Genomic DNA, 20579 nt, shown 5'->3' on the forward strand with positions numbered 1-20579 from the left:
GCGCCCCTGCTGCTTCCCACCTTGTTCCAGTGCCCCCGCTGCTCCCCTGCGTGCTGCCAGCCCGCCCCGGGGGCCACTCAATAAATGCATGAACGCGCTCTCCCTCCTTGTGGCAGCTCTGTCTGTGTGGATTTGCACAAAAATCACCAGGACATCACAAAAATTACCACCCCGGGGTGGTGGCTGAGGTGCAAAGCCTGCTGCCGGTCCCGATGGGCTCCCTCCCGCCCCGTGCCTCCCAGGAACTGCAGCAGGAGACCAGAGGGGTTGCAAAAGGGCCATTTATTGCCTACAGATGGAAGCAAAAATGCACAGGTGCGAGGAAACAAGCAGATATTCAGCCCTATACATCGCATGTGAGCGGTACCCGGTTTCCAATGGTACAAATAAAAAATAAAAAAGGAGGGGTGGAGAAAAAAAGGGACAGTCTGGGGCTTTGAGTCCCTTCTCCAGGCTGTCGTAAGGTTAAAGCAGGCAGGGCTGCTTGGCTCGGGTGTCTCCTTCTCTCTGGCTGGTCCCTGCGCAGAGCGAGTCCCCCCCAGGCCCAGCCCTGGCCCTGCCATGTCCCTGCTGTCCCCCCGGCTCCTGGGACCTCCGTCTGTTCTCCTGCCCTGTGAGCTCCTCCCTGAGCAGTGGGGTACAGGGCTCAGGGGGCATGGCACATCCTGCAGAAAAGGGTTTTTCTGAGAGAGTGCCAAAATAGATCTTTTTGTACCAGTGGAGCTGGCTTTTACATAGTGCACAAGGATGGAAAACACAAATTACTGCGAGGAGGGAAAGAGAGAGGGGGAGAGACCCTCTCCTGCGTGCTCCTGATTTCAGGCCGGGCTGCTGTTTCCACAAAGCGCCCCGTAAAGCCCCTTAAAACTTCAGCGCGCCCCGGAGTGGCACTGCCCCTTCCTGCTTCTCCATCTGCGGGCAGTCCCACGTGCGGGGGGAGAGGATGTTGTGTCGCAGACAAAAGGGGAAAAAAATGAGAAAGAAAGACAGGAGGCTGAGCAAAGGCACCCTCCCGAACCAAGAGCTGCAGGGGGGCAGCTCAGGCCCCGGAGGGTAGGGGCTGAGGGCAGAAGCAGCTCACGCGGTAACACACGATGCGGTAATTAAAAACTGGAAACAAAGCCATGTAACGTCACTTGTAAAGACAGCCACCAGGATTTTTTTTTTTTTTTTTTAATTATTTTTGCTTTGGAACAAAGACATAATACAGACAAATGCAAACTTGGAAAAACGCCTCAGTTTTAGGAACTGTTGAACAAAGAGGATGAGAGCACGGACCAGAATCACTCCGAACCTCGCCGCTAAAACGGGGAGAGCTCGTGCAGGCCAAATACACCGTGCTACTGCAGGGGAGGGCAGAGAGAAAGAGCCACATCACTTGGCGTGCGTTGCCAGCAGTGCTGTGTTAAAAACCCCGCACCGCCGTGCACGAGCATTTCGCCACCCTGCTGGTTACCTTCAGCTGCGCTCCCAGGAGCTGCTCCTGGAACCCTTCGTCCTCACACAGCCGAAGCAGCGAACTGCTGCCTCCACACACCCACTTCTCTCCTGCTGAGAGCTCTTTGAAGCTGCTGGTTTTGCCCCTTTGCTGTGTGTGCAGTACCTGTGCCTACCTCGTCAGCCCTGCGGTTTGAACGTCCCTGCGCTCATCTCCCAGGAGAAAAGCAAACCCAGTGGTCACAGGAGAAGGTCCCGCACCACTCACAGCTGTGTCTGCAGCTTTATCATCTCCTCTATACATTGTTTTTGAGCTTATTGAGCCGGCTAGGCTGTGTAGGGGATTGTCCCACTGCTCTTCCAACAGCCTGGCTTCAGTGCAGCAACCTCCTGCTGCTGGGCACGCCAGGGCACAGGCAGGCTCCGGAGCTTGCACAGCCTCAGGAACCCCTCAAATCCACCCACGGGCAACACCACCTGCTTCACTGGCAGCGAGGAAAGGGATTCTTTAGTTATTAGGGAAAAAAAAAACATACAGATCCATTGCGAAAGTGTAATAAACTCTGGTGTAAAATGATGAGGGAGGGAGGGAGGGATGGCATTTTGCACCCTAACACCCTGGTATTGTCTCAGGAGGCTGAGGGAAGTGCCAGATGGGGACGTGCTTGGTGGGCATTGCACTGTTGGGCTACTTCTAGTGCAGGCAAGTGATTTGGCTTGGATAGGATGAAAAAAAACCTTTCCATCAACCCCGCTATGCCGAATTTCACACCAAAGGAAGGCTTGGATGCTAGAAGCTTAAAACACCTTGTGAAAAATGAAAGCTGCCCCTGCCTTGCTGGGATTAAATCTTGTCTTCAGTGCTAAGGGCTCTCAGCTGCTGCTCACTACGAGGAACCCTCCAGCTGGGAACCTTGATGGTGTTTTCCCAGCCTGGCTGGCCTCCAAAAGCCAAGCTGATGCACCAGGGTCAGGGTTTGGGAGCTGCAGCTGCTCAGCACCTTTGTAAGCCTGGCCTCCAGTTCAAGCACGGAAGCATGGAGTTAGGAGTCCTGGCAGCAAAGCTGGTAAGGTGGGAGACCTGCGGTAGGTGCTAAGAGCTTCTGAAAAGGTAAGGGTTCAAAGATTTTGGCTTTATAGTCCATAAAACAGGATAGCAAGGAGCTGAGATTAACAAGAGCTTTTCTGAAGGCTTCTGCAGACTAAACAGGAGTGGCTTCGAACACACAGAGACAGCTTGCTGACAAAATGACGTATTTTCTCAGTGAATGCCAGAAAATGACAGAAAAAAGCTTTTAACGAGGCAAATGGGAAGAAAAGCTGGTCTCAGAACCCATTGTGCCATACCTGACTTCAGCGAGTGGTACGCAAACGTTCGCACTCCTTACACCAAAATAAGGAAACAAAAATATTCAGCTACATTGTACAAAATTCTCTTTTTATATATATATATGTACACACAAAACCCCATAGCTAACAGATTTACCATATTGAATTTTAAAAAGTTGCCTGTAGAACGGTGTTGGATTTTTTTTTCTCTGCTTGCTTTAGGCAGTGCTGTTGCTTAGAAGTTGACACCAGGCACAGTAGTTTTGAAACCAAACCAAGACAGCGAGGAGCAGTAAAAGGCTTCGAGCTTTTTTTTTCCAGGCTTTTGGTTGTGAGGGCAATGCAATCTGTTCAAGGATGAGAACCAAGGGGCAGCGATGAAGAAAAACTGTTTATAGTTGGGGATATTTGGGTTCGTGTATGACTTCCCTCCCTCCCCCTTAGAAAATACCCTGCAGGACGCTGTCAGCATCCTTCTGGGTCAAAAGAAAAGGAGCATCACCATGTGGAGGATGTGTTTCGGAACAGCTTACGGCCCTACACGAGGCGTGCCGAGGGCTCTGTGTTCCCTCTCGTCTGGGAGCAGAAAATCTGCTCAGCTAGAGGAAAAAGCACGACCCCCTTACTGCTCCTTCTGCAGGGAAGAGGAAAATCCAGCAGAGGAACAGGGAGGGAGCCAGACGTGTGAACGGCACACAAGCATGCCCCCAGGCGCATCAACTGAAACATGAACGGAGCTTTAAACAGATGGTTGGTTATTTTAAACAGATTTTTTTAAAATCCAGAGGTTTTTTGCAACGTCTGGGAAGAGAACTTCTTAAAAATTGCACAGCGTAATGGGCTTTGCAAGGTGCATTTTGAAGCAGAGAAAATCCAATTGAACACCTTCCTGCAACAGAACACTTCAGTCAGTTACAAACCCAAGGCAAGCAGACCCTGCGCAGCTTACAATGCTCACCGCTCGGTGGTGTCCTCATCCCCCCCTCTCCCACCCTGGTATTACAAAAGATTGTTGTTGGTTTTTGTTTTTATTAATAAACGGGCTCCTCTGCAGTTCATATACAATCATAGGTGAACTTTAAATTCCATTTTATACAAACATCTCAAAAAATATTGGGAGTGAAGTATGGTAGGAAATATTGCTCACGTTGCTAGTTCACATGCGTGTACGAAAGGAGGAGAATGGGTTGTTAGTGCATACCTCCAGAGCAGAGAACCCCCCGTCCAAAAAAGATACAGTAGCTGATTACAGAAAGGTAATGTCCACAAAATTAAGTTTTTCATGCTATTCTACTTTCCAGTACTATACTCTCAGTCACGTTCTCGATTTATCTGCATGGCTAGGTGTCGAGCGCTGAGGTATATTAAAAAAGAGATACCTGCACCTAGAGGAAAATCCGTCTTTCAAAAGGGCTTTTTTTTGGTGCTGCACAAAGCAATTTATGTACATTAATTTTACCCAGCTATGATAGCTTCCAATTTATGTTAGGCAATAGATGACGCCTCCATTTTTAGGCACTTTTTTTTTTTTTTTTTTTAAAGAGGGAGTTGTCATTTCGTTGAACTGATTTTTTGTATTTGTCCCACACCATCCCCCTCCCCGGCCCCCCAGCAGAAGTCAGGGAATATTTTCTACTCTAGGTCCAATTGTTTTTTGCTATTGATAATTTCCTATGTATAAAACGACAAAGGAAATGCATATTTAAAGAGTAGAGGAACAGCCTGACTTATCAGTTTTGCAAGACAGAAGATGGCTCCTTAGCATTTAAAACTGATTTAACAATTTCAATTTGACTTCTTTAAGTATACGAATGAGACATAAATATAGGCTATCAATCTGTTTAAAAATTTCATTCACGTAATGGAAAATTTTTTCATTTATTAAAAATATCACATTTTGAGACTAGAAACAGTAAAGTGCATGAAAAGTTTAAAATATAAGTTCAAGAAAATCTTATAGCAGCAAAAAAGCAGAATAAAGAAAAACTTAAAAACACAGACACAACCTTTTTCTATTACTGTGCCATTTTTTTTTTTTAACATTAAGCAGCCAACCAATTCTTGCAGAAAATTGCATTAGGTTTAATGCCTCTCGAGGCACAAGGTTTTGAACTGGCCACCTAGAGCATAAAAAAGGAAGAAAAAAAAAAAAAAGGATTTCCAACACATCTAAAGAGCATTAACAGTTGGGAATGAACCAGCAGCTTTTGAATTCAACCCTGACCGACGACAGAAAAGAAAGATTATTAAAAACATATGATGGCTATTTGGCAACTAGGGTCAGGAAAAATAATCCAAGGAATGATTGTGGCTACTGCTCTCTCCCCCAGTGACAAAAGCGTCCCGATAGCTGCCTCACGTGCACTTCGGAGACGGAAGTAAGATCATTTCCAGTGGCTTTTTCCTGTACCCTAAGCTCAACCAGCTCATCCAAAGTTCCTCATCTTTGCAACTGAACTTCAGCAAAAGGAACCTAGAAGGGAATTGGAACTTCTTTGTTCTCAGCTGCTTGTAACTGCTTGCTTTAAGTGCAATTCCTTCCCACCCCCAAACCCTGCTCCCAAGCCATGCTGCTGAGCAGCGGGTCGTCCTGGCCTGCCGAAGCAGAGGGGCAGCTCTGTTTCACAGAGGCCGTTTGGATTCCTGAATATCTTGCCCAGAAGGGACCAAGTTCTTCGGAGCTCCAAAAAACAGAAGCTACCGTCACGTCTGCCGAGCAGGCGATCTACCGTGGCATCAAATGCTCAAACTCAATCTTTGTGAGACGTATGATCATCGGAATTTCTGTGGTAAGCAGACTTATGTCATGAGAATTTAGACCTCAAGTTTTATCACGGGTATTAAGCCATCTTTGGTTTTCTACTATTAGTTAAATAATGGGCAGGGCCACACTGCTAATGACTTAGAGTCGGGTACTAAGTGCTTTGCTAATGTGCAAATTTTATTTTGGATGCGGAGCTCAGTCTCCATTTTGGGTTCAAACAAACAGATTTTCTAATATTCTTCCTGCAAACCAGTCACTTCTGTTTTTGTTTTTCTTTCTCCTAAAAGGTTGGAGCATTTTGCCCCATTCTGGGAAAAAAAAAAAAAAAAAAAGCTTTATGTTTAAATACATTAATATGTAACTTTTTAATCTCATTTGTCCATTTATAAGTGCAGCTTCCTACTGAAAAGAAAAAGCTTGCCAGTTTAAAAAACAGAATTAAATTAAAAACCTGGAAAGGGAATAATACTTTGGTTCCAGCCCTAGTGCCAAATGATACCAATATGCACCAAAATGTGCAAAATCTCATATCAAACACATAAGGAAAGGAGCTTGAAGAAGCAGCTTAAGGTTGGCCATACTTCACTCCTATATACTTTGATTTACAACTGTACAGGTCCATAACAACAGGTCCTTGCCCTCAAAGGGGCAGGGCTCCACTACCTCCTGTTCGGCAAGTGCACACCGTTGACAAGAGGCAGGAGCGGAGGATGGAGTTCGAGTTGTGTTAACAGTGAGAAGTGGTCTGAAGGGATGTGAGGGTGTGGACACCCAGTGATGTTGTTCTCAACCAGCCACTGAGGGTCCAAAGGCCCCAGGACACCAAGCACGTTCATGTGAGTGTTGGAATAGAAAATGTAGTCAATCACACCCTAGGGAGAAAGAGAAACATGACAGTGAGAACAGGCCTCGGTTCTGGCAACCTCAACTCGACTGGCTGCTCGCTGCGAGTCACGGGAAGACGCACGGCCCTGGAATCAGGGAAATCAAAGCGCACGCCACTTCGCGCTCAAAGCACTGCATCCGTTTTCGTTAAGTCACTGGCCAGAGCCAGGGCAGAAGCTTAAAAACGCCAAGAAATCAAGGACTTTTGTGTGGTAGGAAAGCGTCCAGCAAGTGTAGGAGCCAGTGAAGAAGCACTTACAGGAACAGAGAGAAACGGTCAGAAAGTTAAGACAGCATCCTGGGGAGACCAGGTCAATGCCTGCCATTTCAGAAAAATCGCTGCTTACTTTGAAATCAAAAGTGTAATTGGTGTAAGGCATCAAGTTGTTTTCATAGGCGCTCTTGAGTTGGAAGCCATGTGTAATTCTTCCTTCAGAAGCCCCGTTTTTCCCATTGCCGCTGAAGTTCATGAGACACTCGTTGTAACGCAACTCCTTGAAGTCCTTGTGGTTGTCAGCTACTATGCCATTGCTTAAGTATTCCACTACACCTGTTTGCAAAGGAAAGGGTTCAGGCAGTTGCTTTAAAATACAAGATCTGAGGAATTTTGTCCTCAGAGTTAAAAACCAGACCATTGATAAGAGACCTCACAGAATCAGGAAAAATGATTGATGCCCAATGCCTGATACGTTTACCCCTTTTTGAGAGGCAGCCAAGGAACAGGAGCTCTCCAGCAGTCCTGACACAATTTCTTGAGGATGACAGTAAACCCACAGTGTGCATACTGCTGTATGTATGTGACACAAGGGGTGTTAGAGAGGCAGCTTTTTTACATATGCCTGATAAAATGGTATCAAAAATCACAATTACTAAAGCAAGTGAATCTCCTTAGGAAGTTTTCGTGTTATGTCATGAACCTCCTGTCCAGGTATTTATTTAACCATTTATTTAAGATCTATTTGTGCTTGTCTATGTATCTTTTGAGGCATGACCAACTTTTCTAGAGAGCACGACTGATCATAAAAAGCAATCTGCTCAGCTGGAGGACTTGCATTTTCTTCATTCAAATTTTGGAGGACCGCTGCTTCTAAGAAAGCTTTCCAGAACAGATACCCAGGGAAGTACGAGCTACTTAATCACCCACAGAGGAAAAAAGGACTCTAAAAAGGTACGTGAAAAATTAAGACACAATCAGTCTTACCTGAATCAGGCAATGAGTTAAGATCTGCACACAGCACCAGTGGGATAGAATTGGGATCTGCTGTTGGGCTACCAGGCCTGCTTGAGGCTTTCTCAAGGATATTTTTCAGTTCTGAGACAAACATCATAGTCTGAATGAGTTTCACATCCGAGTATTCAGGGTCCCAGTGCATGTGGGCATTGGCCACAATAAGCAGCTGTTTGTCCACATGAAGAGATTTTATACCTAGATAGATAAATACATTTTTTTCAGTGAAAGGGCTGGTTGTGTGAACACAGCAGATTTATCCCTCGTTATGATCAGGGTCTAGCTACTAAGGACTTGAAGGGACACACACCAGAAAATGGATATACTTGCACTGCTGAGAAAAAGGCACTACTTAACCTGTGTCTCCTTTCAAAATCAGCAGCTCATACGTGATACCACTTCACTAAATCTCACCAACATAAGAACGAAATAATCAGCATAAGCTGATACAATTGCAGTTGCATTCCTTCTCTACTGGTCAACTGCTTTTCTTAACATCTTCTGAATGCTCTCCCTTTCTCTTCCTTTCCACATCTCAAGGACAGATTTTCTCAAGAATCTTCTCCAATGCCCTGTCACTAAAGGACATAATGAACTCAAAGGTGAAGGTGGCCATCACTTGACTTATAAACTCTTATAAACTCTTATAAACTACGCACCACTCTTCAATGGTTAAGGCACAAGCGAATTTCCTGACTCTTAGTTGCCACAGCTAAGATTATTATTATCAATAGATTAGTTTAGCTTATTAATTACTCCCTTGGGGAAAAAAAGGCATCTGCTTAAATAAATGCAGTATGAACCTAGCTGCTGGAAAACACTACAGCTGCTTTTACTATATATCTGAGAAGCAGTATTTGGTGGGGCATGAAGTTGCACACAATTTCTCCCTGGCCTGCAATCCGGACACCCTGCTCCTTTGAAGAATACGCATTAGAAAGCAGTGATCAAAAATCCAGACACGCAGACAGAGCAGGGTGGCAATTTTAAGTATCTTGAAATTGTCTACTGCGTCTGATCAAACATAATGAAAGCGTGACAGTCAGTCAATCAAGTGGCATCAAAAGACACCTGATAATCTCATTCTTCCACATCAATACATCAGCACTGTCATGTAATCACTGGGGGAGGACAGAAGGATTCAATCATGGGAAAAAAAAAGAGACTTGAAAATAGAAGTTGAATATTACCAACAGCTACTGGTAAGAGCATATGCATGCAGACACAGTGACCTTGGAAAAGCTTAATTCATCAAGTAAAATTTAGCAGTCTAACTAAACAAGGACAAAAGCCTCACAGGAGAAAGCCGAACGCTGGGCATCTGGATGAAAGTGCAGCTAGAACTGGAAATCACGTCACCTGTGTCCTGCCTCAGCCACCGATGGGCTTCCACTCCTCAGTTTAGCAAAGTGAGCAGTGCTGGCTTATTTGCAAGTACTCGGCTACCACCACCAACAGCAGTGCTATCACGTGGGGACGTGTTGCCAAAGGAATGTGGTACCTTCAAGGGGAACTGAGCAGTCAGTCCGTGAGATAGCCACGGTCATACTCACTTGCTCCAAATAATTCCTTATGCACCTCTAACACCACAGCAACTCCGATGTTGTCCTTCGTCATCACTCTGTTTAACATCGCTTCCGAACCTTCCGAGTTGGCCATCGCCACCTGGTTGAACTCCACGGTGTGCTTCTGCACCAGCGTAAACCTGGTGAAACAAGCAGGATCACACATGAACACGTGTGGCATCGAGCTGCATGAAAGGCGTGGTTCCTGCCTGACCGCCAGTCTGCAACATCCAGGGACAGAGTCCGAAGGACAGGGTGAGGCACGTTTCTTTTGGCCTCTCACTTCATAAAGCAAAAACAGTTCTAGGAAGCAGTCTACCAGTCAGGGCAGAGCTTTCTGCCTAACAAGATATAGACTCTCCTGGAATAGATTTCTGGGGTTTAGGAAGTGTTTTATCTGCTTCAGCAGAGCACTCTGAGAGGACTACTCAGAGCAATGCTGACAGGTTACTGCACCTCCCCACAACTGTTCTAGGCAAAAAAATCAAGATGAGACGGTAACTAAAGGCTTCTCTTTTACTTTGGGCAAATGCATTATTAAAAACAGCTTCCTTCTAACCCCTAGCTACCACCATTAGTTTTGTGACTTTTTTTTTCTTTCCTTTACAGCCATAGGATGCCCCAAAATGCCTTGCTTCAGTTTGTGCAGTTCACACAAATGAGAAGCGTGAATGCCAGCACTTCTCCTGCCTTCCCAATGGTTTGATGCTTTTAGTGTAGCAGAACTTTTTGGAAAAGATATTCAGTAATACACCCACGTTAAAGCCAAGAGTGTTCTGTTATCCTGTGGCAGCAGTACACCTTTTAATACCTGAAGATTAAGCCAGCACAGCTTTAAAGACTTTAAGATTAATCTTAGAGAGCTGAAACTTGTCAAGCACGGCAAAGGTTTGTAAAGAAGGTGAGCTATTTATTAGATCAGCCAAAAAATGCACACATGAAGCATGTTTGTTTTTACTCATACTAGCCCTCCTTCAACTTTCATGTTTCTTCAGATATCTTTGAGATATCTTCTTAAGAGATATCTTTAGTCTGAAAGAAAGGGAAAGACTCTGTTGCACATAATCAGGGCAGCAAGGGGAGGGAGGATCATTCCTTATAGTGAACTTTATTTTTTTGTGTTTTAGCACAGTAATTTGGTTACTGTGCACCCTGAAAGAGGGACACTTTCAGACCAAAATCAAACTTTTTAAAATGTATGTAAGAAAAAGTGCTTCTGCTCCTTACTTCTCAGTTTTGAAGAATATTGCACAGCCATCCACATGCTTTTTCTCCTGCTCAGACATGATTTTGGCACGTGACTTTGGAGAAAAGAATCCGTCATATCCTCGTTCTTTCAATGCTGGCAGAAAAAGGGTGAAGTATTGCTCTGTTTCCACTTCCTGGAATTGAACACAAATACTTTAGGCTAACAAAGTCGAGTAAACTCTTCCTATGTGACAACTAGTGCTTGTCTTGGCTTGCAATCAGAAGCTCTTACCGAAGTCAAAAGCTTCTGTTTGCACAAATCATGTCACTTCCTAGATTAATGGCCTGATGGAAACAGATTTGCATTCCTGGATAACCTGGAATGCCCTCAAAAGGGAAAGTGATGGGTGAATTTTGAATAGCGAGAAATTCCACCTGCTGCTTTTGACATATGAATGCAGATACTGTCCTAGGTTAAAACTTCTTAGAGGTCGATAGATATCCAGCAGCAGTTAATATTTAACCTTGAGAACTCTGACACAGAAGGGTCTCTCACTGTAGTCTAACCATCTATTTTCTTTGTAATAGCATTTGATCTCTGAGCGGATTCTCTTGAGGTTTCAGACCAAGATAGCTATTCTCTTCTTGTGTGGAATATTTACTTACCAGAGCTTGCTTAGAAAACAAAATACCAGTCTAAAGGCAGAAGTGCTCAGCTGTTCTAAACACTGGTGATAGATTTCTAATAGCATGACAGTATACGTGTACCAATGACAATCAATATTTAACTTTGACAGGCCAATGCCCTCGTTTTCCAGTGAGATTATTTTTGAGACTTCAACTTCTTTACCACGCAGGAACAGTGGCATCTGGGGATATAGTATTCTGCAGTCTCCCCTTTTGTAGGAAATCTCAGACACCCAGAGGGAGAGTGCTGAGGACATGTAGCTGAGGGGGAAAACCCTGTATCTTGCAGTGCACATTACATACTAATTTTGGTAAGTTTATCTCACTCACTTTATCTTGTTTCAGAAACCACGAGACAATATGTGAACAAGGAGCTGTGCACACAGCTTGTATTGGTAGGCCCTGGAATTTAATAGTGAGCTGGAGAATTTTTTTTAAGGGAGCATTTCATTCTAATGGTGGAAGTTAGTATTTTCTGCTTCTGATGAAAAATAATGTTCCAGTTACCTGAAGACTAATGATATCTGCATCACAGTTGACGATTTCTTCCATGATTCCCTTTTTTCTATACTCCCAGTTCAGCGCCCAAGACGGGCAGTAGCCATAGAGCTGCCGAGTGGCGTACTTATCACACAACACATTGTAGCACATAACTGTGAATGAAGCTAGAAGGAAACAAAGACAGGAAAATGTTACCAAGCTCTGAAGATAGCAAATGATGAATGTGTTCAAGTCAAAATACTGGTTCTTGCACTTGCTGCCTCTTGCACTTCACCAAAATCAACAATAGAGGGCATTAAACTAACTTCAGTACCACTCGGTACCAGGGTGTTCTCTTGCACATAGGACTTCTCGAAGTCTCACTCACAGTTTATGTATCGATAGGGAATTGTATGCAGTTATTTCAGTTCTTATTATTTCTGTGAAAAGGCTTTAAAAAAGGAGCTCTTTTCCTTGGGCATTAGTGGCTGGAATGGTTATGAAAAAGTCTAACAGAGAGAAGAACTGACCAGCATTCCATCTGAGTTACAAAAATTTTATTTACGCCACAGCCATGTGCTAATTATTTAATACAAATTTATTTATTAATTATTTTATTTTATTTTTATTTAATATATTTATTAATAAATAAAAATAAATAATTTATATTTATTTATTTATTATTTAATACAAGTTTAACACAAATTGCTGTTTTCAATCTGAGCCATGTAAGCCAGAAGAATTCTCTGTGAATAAAGCCCAAGAACAGTCCTTCAGCACATCATTGTTTGAATGCAGGGAAAAGAACCAGTTTTACCTGAGGGCAGAATTTGGTCTCGTTCTTTTAAAGTAATCCATGGCCTTGGAGGCAGCTGCTCTGGATGAACTAAAAAAGCAAGAAAAAAAAAACATAACAGTGATTAATGTGGGGTTTATCATTGTAAGTTACAATTTCTAAATCAAACTGATGACTGAACAATAATGTTCCATACTGTATTTGCAACCCCAACTCCCCAAGCCTTTTTAAGCTCCACGGGAGGCAAGGATGCACAAAAAGTATTTAAATGCCAGAAACGGTTAATTACAGCTAAGAACAAGCCTGTCAGTTCTAAGATTCACTATTTTTGTCTCTTTCTTGCAAAGCTAGAACCACTGAAAGAGTCCTGCACCTTGAATAAATTGCTGAGGAATAACGGATACATCTTGCAGCGGTTCAGACATCCTATCCTCACCCCACATCCGTCAGTCCTGCAACGCATGCTCTCCACTTACGCAGCTAGGGATTGCTCCGAGGTGGCACAAGAGAAGGGCCGTGTCAAACCCTGGCCACTTTACAACACAGTCAAGTTAGCTGTGAGCTGACCCTGAGACCATCTGTGGAAACTTAGTGTGGAGGCGGAGGTTTGTTTTGTTTTACCACAGTTTCTATGGCAAAACGGAAAGCTCAGTTACAGAACCATGAGGCAGGTCCTTGATATTCTTAATCACAGTGGTATTTCTAGATCTAAATCTGACATCCTGCTTGCATTTGGATTATAATTTCTAGTGGGAAGTATCACAGTGGCTTTATCGAGGAAGGCTTTAGGCCTTGTTGGAAACTAAAGGGTTATTTTGGGAATAACCGTCTGGGTAACACGGGCGAAGCTTGGATGAAATATGTGAACTTCCCTCCCTGTGTGCAAGTGTGTGCCTATGAGTGGAACCACTTGGCAGAAACATAAAAGTAGTTAGAAAAATGTTCCCCCGCAGTGGTTCACTTTCTTGTTTTAGTGGCAAATACTGTCAGCCATGCTTGCTTTTAAACCTCTTCTGTCAATCAAGATTTGTAGGTCTGTCACCTGCTAGATTGTCAAGCATGTAGTTCAGTAGCTTTCGAGTTCCGTCTGGATCTTGGTAGAGGCTGAGAATATCTTGTGATAAAGGATTGCCTGCCAACAACAGAAAACAACCCAGTGATTAGCTGCCTGACTTTCTTGAGGCTTTCCAATAAAAGAAAATCTCCCATAATGAGAACAGACAAATTGACCCAGAAGGTATTTAGATTGCTTAACTCGTAACTCTAGAACACCACAGTAACAGATGCTTTAGGAACAGCTAACACATGCAGACTTTCTTCCTTCGGCTCACCTCAATCAATAAATGGAGTAAATTACGGGGTTTATTTACCTATTTATAGATTAGAAATAGGTTCATAATGAAGCTTAATAGCATTAAAAATAAGGACTGTTTTCCAAACTAGCTAGTCATTGCTGCTCTAAGCTCAATATCTGGAACTGTAAGAAAACGTAGGGGTAACACACAAAGCTTTTGAGCCCAACTGCCTCATTAATCCCAGAGTACTCCACGGAATACTTAACCGTAAAGAACTCACTCACCTTTCAAACCTAGGGTTTGTAGCTGGAAGAGCCGTCCAAGTTCATAAGGCAAAACCCGTAACAGATTGTTATTTAAAAGCAATTCCCTGCAGCAAATGCAAAAACACTTTTGATGAGTTATCACTTCAGAAGAAAGCTCTTACAGCACTCTGTGCTGCTCATCTTCAAAGATGGCACTTTTCACGCTGAATTTTTTGTATTACGGAAAGATATGCCAATCTTCCCATTTCAAAGCACAACTGAAATATACTCATTAGGAAAAACCAAACCAAAACAAAACTAAAGCCAAAGCAACAACAACAAACCATCCAACAAAATCATATCAGGGAAATATAAACAGCAGGCAATCACAAAGTCTCAAAGTGAGAATGTTTTAAAGCAGAAGACTACACAGCTTATGGCCATGTATCTGTAGAGATTAGAAGAAAAAAAAAAAAAAAAGAATATAACCAAAAGTAATTGCTAGAACTGAACCTTTATATCAATCTTGAATTTTTCAGAATTATCTTAAATCTAAGAATGGTTTTAAGTCAAAGAAGAATGAATCAAAGTTAAAAACAAAACAAAACAAAACCAATTCCAATCCCAGAATATAGACTTTTCTTGAAAATGTAACCAGCATACTTCCTCTCACCTGAGAGATACCATGTTTCCTAGTTCTGCTGGTAAACTTCTGAGTTTGTTGGATGACAGATCCAGGTAAACCAGATTATGAAGCTTGGCAATATCAGGTGGAATGCGAGTCAGATTGTTGTCATTGAGGTGTAGAGCAGTCAAGTGCGTCAGCGACCAAAGCGACGTACTTAAGCTCCGCACTCTACCTAAAAAAGAAAAGTGACAAACCACATCCTCAGGCAGCTTTACCCTCTCAAACCATTAGACACAAACCATGGGGAACGTCAGAATGCCCCCTGGGAGAGCTGGGTGGGGGTCCCAGGATGAAAACCCAGCATCAGTGAGGCCTGCAGAAGATAATTGTGTGTTATCTTTTTTTGTGTGTTATCTCTTGAACAGTTCCCTAACCCTCCCAGTTAAGAGGACAGAGACAGAGGGATGGTTCTAGGGAAGGAGAAGCGCTATCCAACAACTCATGTCCGTTCTCAGTTGGTGTTTTACATCAACTGGGCTGCAAGTGAGTCAGCAAAGCTGGAAGGTGATCTGGTAAGTTAATTAATGCTCCCCCCACCACACAAAAACTGTTTTCACTAGCAGGATCCCCTCCCTGAAAGCAGATGGTGCAATTCCGTCCAACATCTCTGCCGAACCAAAATTTGAAGGCAAATCGACTCACCCGAGATCTCTAATTCGGCCCAGTGAGACTTCTTCCCATTGGCTACCTCTTCTGCTGACATGATGGTGTAAATCCTGCGAGGATCGGGAGGATCATATTTTTCCTTTGGCATCCCTGTTAGTCTGAAAGAACATCACAGCCATTACCATCTGCCGCTTAACAACATTTCTTCATTTCCACCCCACCGGGAGATCACATCCCCAGTGCCAGCCTGCAGAACCACACACCCTGGAGTTTATGGACAAGAAATATTACACTGACATCAGCCCGGCTGCTCACAGCCCGTGGAGCTAAGCAGGTGCTCAGACCTTTGCAGAAATACAGGCCTGCAACAGAAAAAGGCATTTTTCCCCCTAAAGTTTGTTTTTCTGCGGTCTTCTGCAATGTTCCCTTGTACTGTTCCAACACAAAATTTCTGGATTTCCTCATTGATAGCCCAGACCGAGGCATAACCTCCATCACCATTAGGTTACTTGCTGTGCAAGTAGACAGGACAGCAGCATTTTGCTCATTCACTGAGAAGAAGCTTACAGATTGCTCCCTCCTGTAGTTTTCAAAGGAAACAACTGAAGGGAAGAGTCTTCCTTTTTTTTTTTTACAGCAATTATTTTCAACAGGCAAAGTCTGCCTTTTGCACTCCACTTATACAAAACTGGAAATTGCAATTTAAAGGGGAATTGGCTCTTTTTTTTTTTTTTTTTTTTTCCATTAGCAGTCTAGCTTTCGTGCTTTGTGGTTTTTCGAGCCCAGTATCAGCCGAGACGTATTGACTCCTAATGGCCAAGGAGCCACAAAGGAAGTCCAGGTAAAATTCACTTTTGTGGTTCTACCACATATGGGGCTTCACACAAACGCAAATGATCTCATCATTCTCCAGATTCTTGTCAGAAGAGAGCTCTGGCATCCCACCCAAAAACCATGCGCTTTGCAGACGACGACGCGGAGGGAGGTTTCCTTCCATTCCTCGCCAGGCCACTGGGCTAAGAAGCACGTGGGGGGGAGAGGAGTTGTTTGATTTAAAAGCACGAGATCAGCTGAATTTTCTGGTCACTGGTCCTGTCAACCCTGCCCTGTTCTTCAGACACACAAAATACACAGACCTTGATTTTACACAAATCCAAAGCAGCTGGTCTCCAGGATGCATTTTTTTCCTCATACATATGTCTCTTTTCCAAGGGGCTCCAATAGCTGTGAAGCTCCTAAAATAACTCTAATTGGTGCCGTTTGCTCAACTGACAAGACAGAAACCTATGAAGAATTTGAGGAAGCTCGCTCAGCTTTTTTCAGCCAGCCCAGCTGCGCAAAGCTCATGCGTCCCCATGGCACGGTGCAGCGAGACAAGGTACCAGGGCTGTCCTTTGTGATCGCTCTCGGTTACGGGTCTGCGTCTTCACCCCCCGACGAGCACACGAGGGAATCCCATTCATGCTGAATTACGACCGCCGGCTTCAAGCAGGGGGCAGAGGCAAGCCGTGGCGCTAATTATAGCGCCCTGCTATTTGCAGGTGCAGTCAGATGGCAAGGAAAGCTACGGCCTAAGAGGATTCTGCGCTCACGCTGCTCAGCCGCAGCGATCCAGTTCTGGGAGATGAATGAGACAGATTAGTTAAGGACATGGGATTAGACCCGAAAAGCTCAGGTCCCAACACCAGGAACGGTACTGCCCAACACAGCCCCAGGTACGGGCTACGCTTCAGAGCTGCTAGTTCTCTGCTTCTGGTGTTTTGCTGCACTTATTCTCACTGTTAAATGTGTGCATGTGCAGGAGCAGGGAGCAGCAGCCCCTGGCCTCATAAGGAGACCCTCACGGCCCCTGCTGAGGGTCACAGCAGCCCTATTTCACATCTCCTCCTGGGCATCCTTGCCCTTAGACATGTACAAAGCAAATCCACGTTCCAGCATGTCTCGACACAGCTCTTCCTGGATTTTGCTAGACCCCTGGAGCCGACCAGAGCTGGGCTGTGAATCCCTGCAGGTCCCAGCAACCTGGCGGGCACGGCTCCAGTCCCAACACCTGCGAGGACGCACATCTCACTGCCACCCTACCTCCTGTCCCAGCCTAACTGCCTGCGTGATCTCGGTGCTGCTCGGTACAGATCTGACAGGAGATGCCCCCAAATCATGTCCTAGTGCTTGTCCGTGCCAAAAAGCAGCCAGCTGTGTAGCATGTACCTGTTGTGTCACCGTCACGTCACTGCCATGGGATTGCCTGCAGTGATCTCTTAATAGAAAATGAGGTTTCATTACCTGGCAGTGTTTATTTCCTCCGTAAGGCACACTGCAGATTATATGGGGGAAACTGAAAGGCTATGTGGTAAAAACCAAGCAGAATGCCCACAGAGGATTAAGGGCTTATGGTAGGAGAGAGCTTTTTGGATCTTTAAGTCGTAATCATCAAGCATTTTAACCGAACCAGGACGGGTCTTAATTTTGCTTTTTAATCTGCCGTATCTGAAACCAATCTGTGCTGCCACCACATCTGGGCCCAGGACAGCTGCAGCAGCACAAACTTTGCTTCCCAAAAGCGCTCGGGTCAGTGCTGGGTGAGACGGGCTGTGCTCACACGGCTTTTCTGCTCGTTTCGTCAGCGTAACGTTACCGGCGTATCAGACCCAGACAGACTGAAAGTTCAGTTTCTGCGGGCCGAGCACTCCCCCCCCCCCTCCTGCTGCGTACTGCCGGCGAAAGGCTTGGCCGCGGCCGCTTCCTACGGCTTCTCGGGGCGCACTTCCAGTTAAAAAAGGCAAGTGGGAAACCATTTGTACTCCTGCTCGCTGTTTCATCGCGAGCCAGGCGCAGATGGCTCCCAGCTATGGCCCGGCCCAGCCCGGGGGCCGTGCTGCCACACGCACGGCGACTCCAGGCCTGCGAGCGGCACGGGCCTGCCCCCGCTGCGAACCAGAGCGGGGCTCAGGCCGCCAGCTCCCCACAGCTCCTCTCCGCCCGGCAGAAGGCCGAAAAACATCGCAGGGCCCGCTGATGACGGCCTTCGTGCCGAGGTGGCTGCGGCCTGAGTCACCCCGCGCTCAGGCAGCCCTGCCCGCCGCCGTGTCACCCGCTGACAGGGTGACACCTTCGCAAAGCTTCAGGATGGCTGCTTCCTCCCTGGGAGGGAACCCAATTACGTTCTGGTGAAATATCGCCTCTTATGAGGAGGGCTCCGCCAATTTAAAGCAATTTGTGGCAATCAGGGGCCCTCCAGCGAGACGGCGAGTGGAACGGCACGCGCATTTTTCAGATGTTAGTCACCGTAGGGTTATTTTGAAATAGTTGTGAGTCAAAGATCAATGTGATCTACAGAGTTACAGAAAAAGGGAAAACAAACCCAAATCACATATACTTGTTTCTTCGGCGTAACAGCGACATTAAGCAAGACTCAAAAGCCACTGCGTGTATTTTTTTGAAGCAAACCCGAATTCTGCCTGAGTTCCCAGCTCCTACAGTTCCCTCTCCCCCTCCGCTTGTCCTGGCGCTAAGCCAATACCAAAAAATCCCAACCTATTTTTGCTCAGTCTTCAGGGAGCTACAGCAAGTCCCTCGAATCCATTAACCCCCAAATTTTTCAAGCAGTAGTGGCATCACAAGGAGCAAAGCAGCCAGGGGCACGGGGACCGAAGCAGCACAGGTTTGGGGCAGCTTCAGCTGTTCTTGCGAGTTTTGTGGGGCCTCTGCTAATGCTCAGCTAACGTGGTGTGAGATGAGCAGAACGTGCGTGCTGCTTCTTTTCGTTTCAAGTGGGACAAAAAAGACAATTCCCGGCATCTTTTCTTCCAAAGAGTTCCCTTGAGAAATTTATGAAGCTATTAAAACTCGCTCTCTGCTAAAAACCTAAATATGTAAACTTCAACAGTATGACCCTGATATTGTATAAAGCAAAGAAAATCTGGATCTGAGAACACGAGTGCGTTACAAAAATGATATTTAAGCTCCAAACAAACTTTGAAACCTGCGGGTTCCTAACCATAGTTTCATGCTTATGTGCTAACTCTTCCTCTGAGGCCAGGAGCTGACTGGCAGAGCAATGTTACCCAGCTGAAACCAAACATGGTCCCAGGTGAACCTAAGCAGCTCTAGCTCAAATGTATATAAAAGGGGCTAGAAGGAGGTTGCTTGATTTTGGAGTGTTATAAGCAGCAGGTCTGTGTCCCCTTTGGTGGGGGTTTTCTCACTTTTTCTTCTCTCTTCTTACTTTTAAATGCTATTGTAGGATTTTTTTTTATTATTATTTCTTCTGTATAGGGCTTATTGACTATCAACTAGGACAAAAAAAAAAAAAAAAAAGGAGTGTGGTCTATTGAGGAGAGAAGTATCAAGCTATCAGGCTCTTACTCTGAAGAGATGTTTTGGGCAAAGAACACCAGGAGCTTCTGCATGCTTGGAGTTTTGAGAAACCCAAACAGGTAACAACAGAAAAGAGCAATGCTCTTCTGTATCTAACTATCTGAGATCTCCTCAAGTTGTGTAGGTGTGGAGAGCATGAGATAAGCAGGATATAGTTAGCAGTGTGAATTATAGACCATGACTCCTCTTAGTGAGAAGCTGAAGGCGGCCCTACAAATCACATCAACTCAAGAGGAGAAATGAGGACACTGTGCTAGGGACAAGAAATTTCCTAAACTACGCTGTGGGGGTGGTTTGTATGGGTAGGGGGAAACCAACAGCAGCTGAGGATATGGAAAATCTCTTCCATTATACAGCACATCCAGACAAACCAAAGTAAGTACCTGGGGGTTGTTATGAGAGATGAGCAGCTCTACCATGTCTAATAAAGTTGGGTCTCTTACTCTGAAGGTAAATACACCATATAGCCAAAGGATTAATGTATATTCAGTAGAAAGAGAAACACTGCTCAAAGCTGTCCTGGTTATTTGGCATCTATGTTGCAGAAGGACTTTGAAGCCAGATAGGTCAAAGTCCCTTAGAGCTATGTACTGTTCCAAAATAATGACCAGTCCCTTCCCCAGGGAGCTTAAAAGATGCGTTTCTTAAACAACAACTACTCTAATGTTGTTCCCTGTAAGTTCTTCTAGAACTCAATGTGTAAACAAGTTGTCTATTTGTAACAAGGGCAGAAATTGAGAGAAAAAAATAATGGAGAGAGAGCTACAGCTTCATCTCCTTTCTGCCCTATATTTCTGGATGTGTTGGTACAACTCAAAATCCTGGCCTCCAGCAGAGTGACATTCTTTGTGATTTTCAGCCTCTGTGTATACATGAGTCAAACTGCCAAAGCATCTTGAAAACTATCCAGCAGACAGCCCTGAATCATTCCTCCTTCCTCTGCGCAGTAACAGCTTACTGTCCATCCACTTCCATGCAGTAATGCCTCACCGGGGTTTAAAAACCTTGC

The 20579-nt window shown here is 44.9% G+C and overlaps 1 protein-coding gene across 1 annotated transcript in view; it reads right to left on the reverse strand.

Annotated features, from left to right (window-relative positions):
- Positions 1–3766: 3766 nt before the first annotated feature.
- The window catches only part of CNOT6L (CCR4-NOT transcription complex subunit 6 like), a 30344-nt gene continuing 13531 nt past the window's right edge, over positions 3767–20579 (reverse strand). Inside the window, exons 2-12 of the mRNA XM_084286310.1 lie at positions 15230–15351; positions 14573–14759; positions 13939–14024; positions 13402–13491; positions 12381–12449; positions 11591–11748; positions 10436–10590; positions 9197–9348; positions 7617–7841; positions 6763–6965; positions 3767–6402 (exon numbers count right to left, since the gene is read on the reverse strand). Of these exons, the coding sequence (XP_084142436.1) occupies positions 6190–6402; positions 6763–6965; positions 7617–7841; positions 9197–9348; positions 10436–10590; positions 11591–11748; positions 12381–12449; positions 13402–13491; positions 13939–14024; positions 14573–14759; positions 15230–15341 (1650 nt within the window). The 5' untranslated portion in view covers positions 15342–15351 and the 3' untranslated portion in view covers positions 3767–6189. The remainder of the gene's footprint in view (positions 6403–6762; positions 6966–7616; positions 7842–9196; positions 9349–10435; positions 10591–11590; positions 11749–12380; positions 12450–13401; positions 13492–13938; positions 14025–14572; positions 14760–15229; positions 15352–20579) is intronic.

The sequence above is a fragment of the Netta rufina genome (assembly GCF_964035555.1).
Source record: "Netta rufina genome assembly, chromosome: 4".
Classification (NCBI taxonomy): Eukaryota; Metazoa; Chordata; class Aves; order Anseriformes; family Anatidae; genus Netta; species Netta rufina.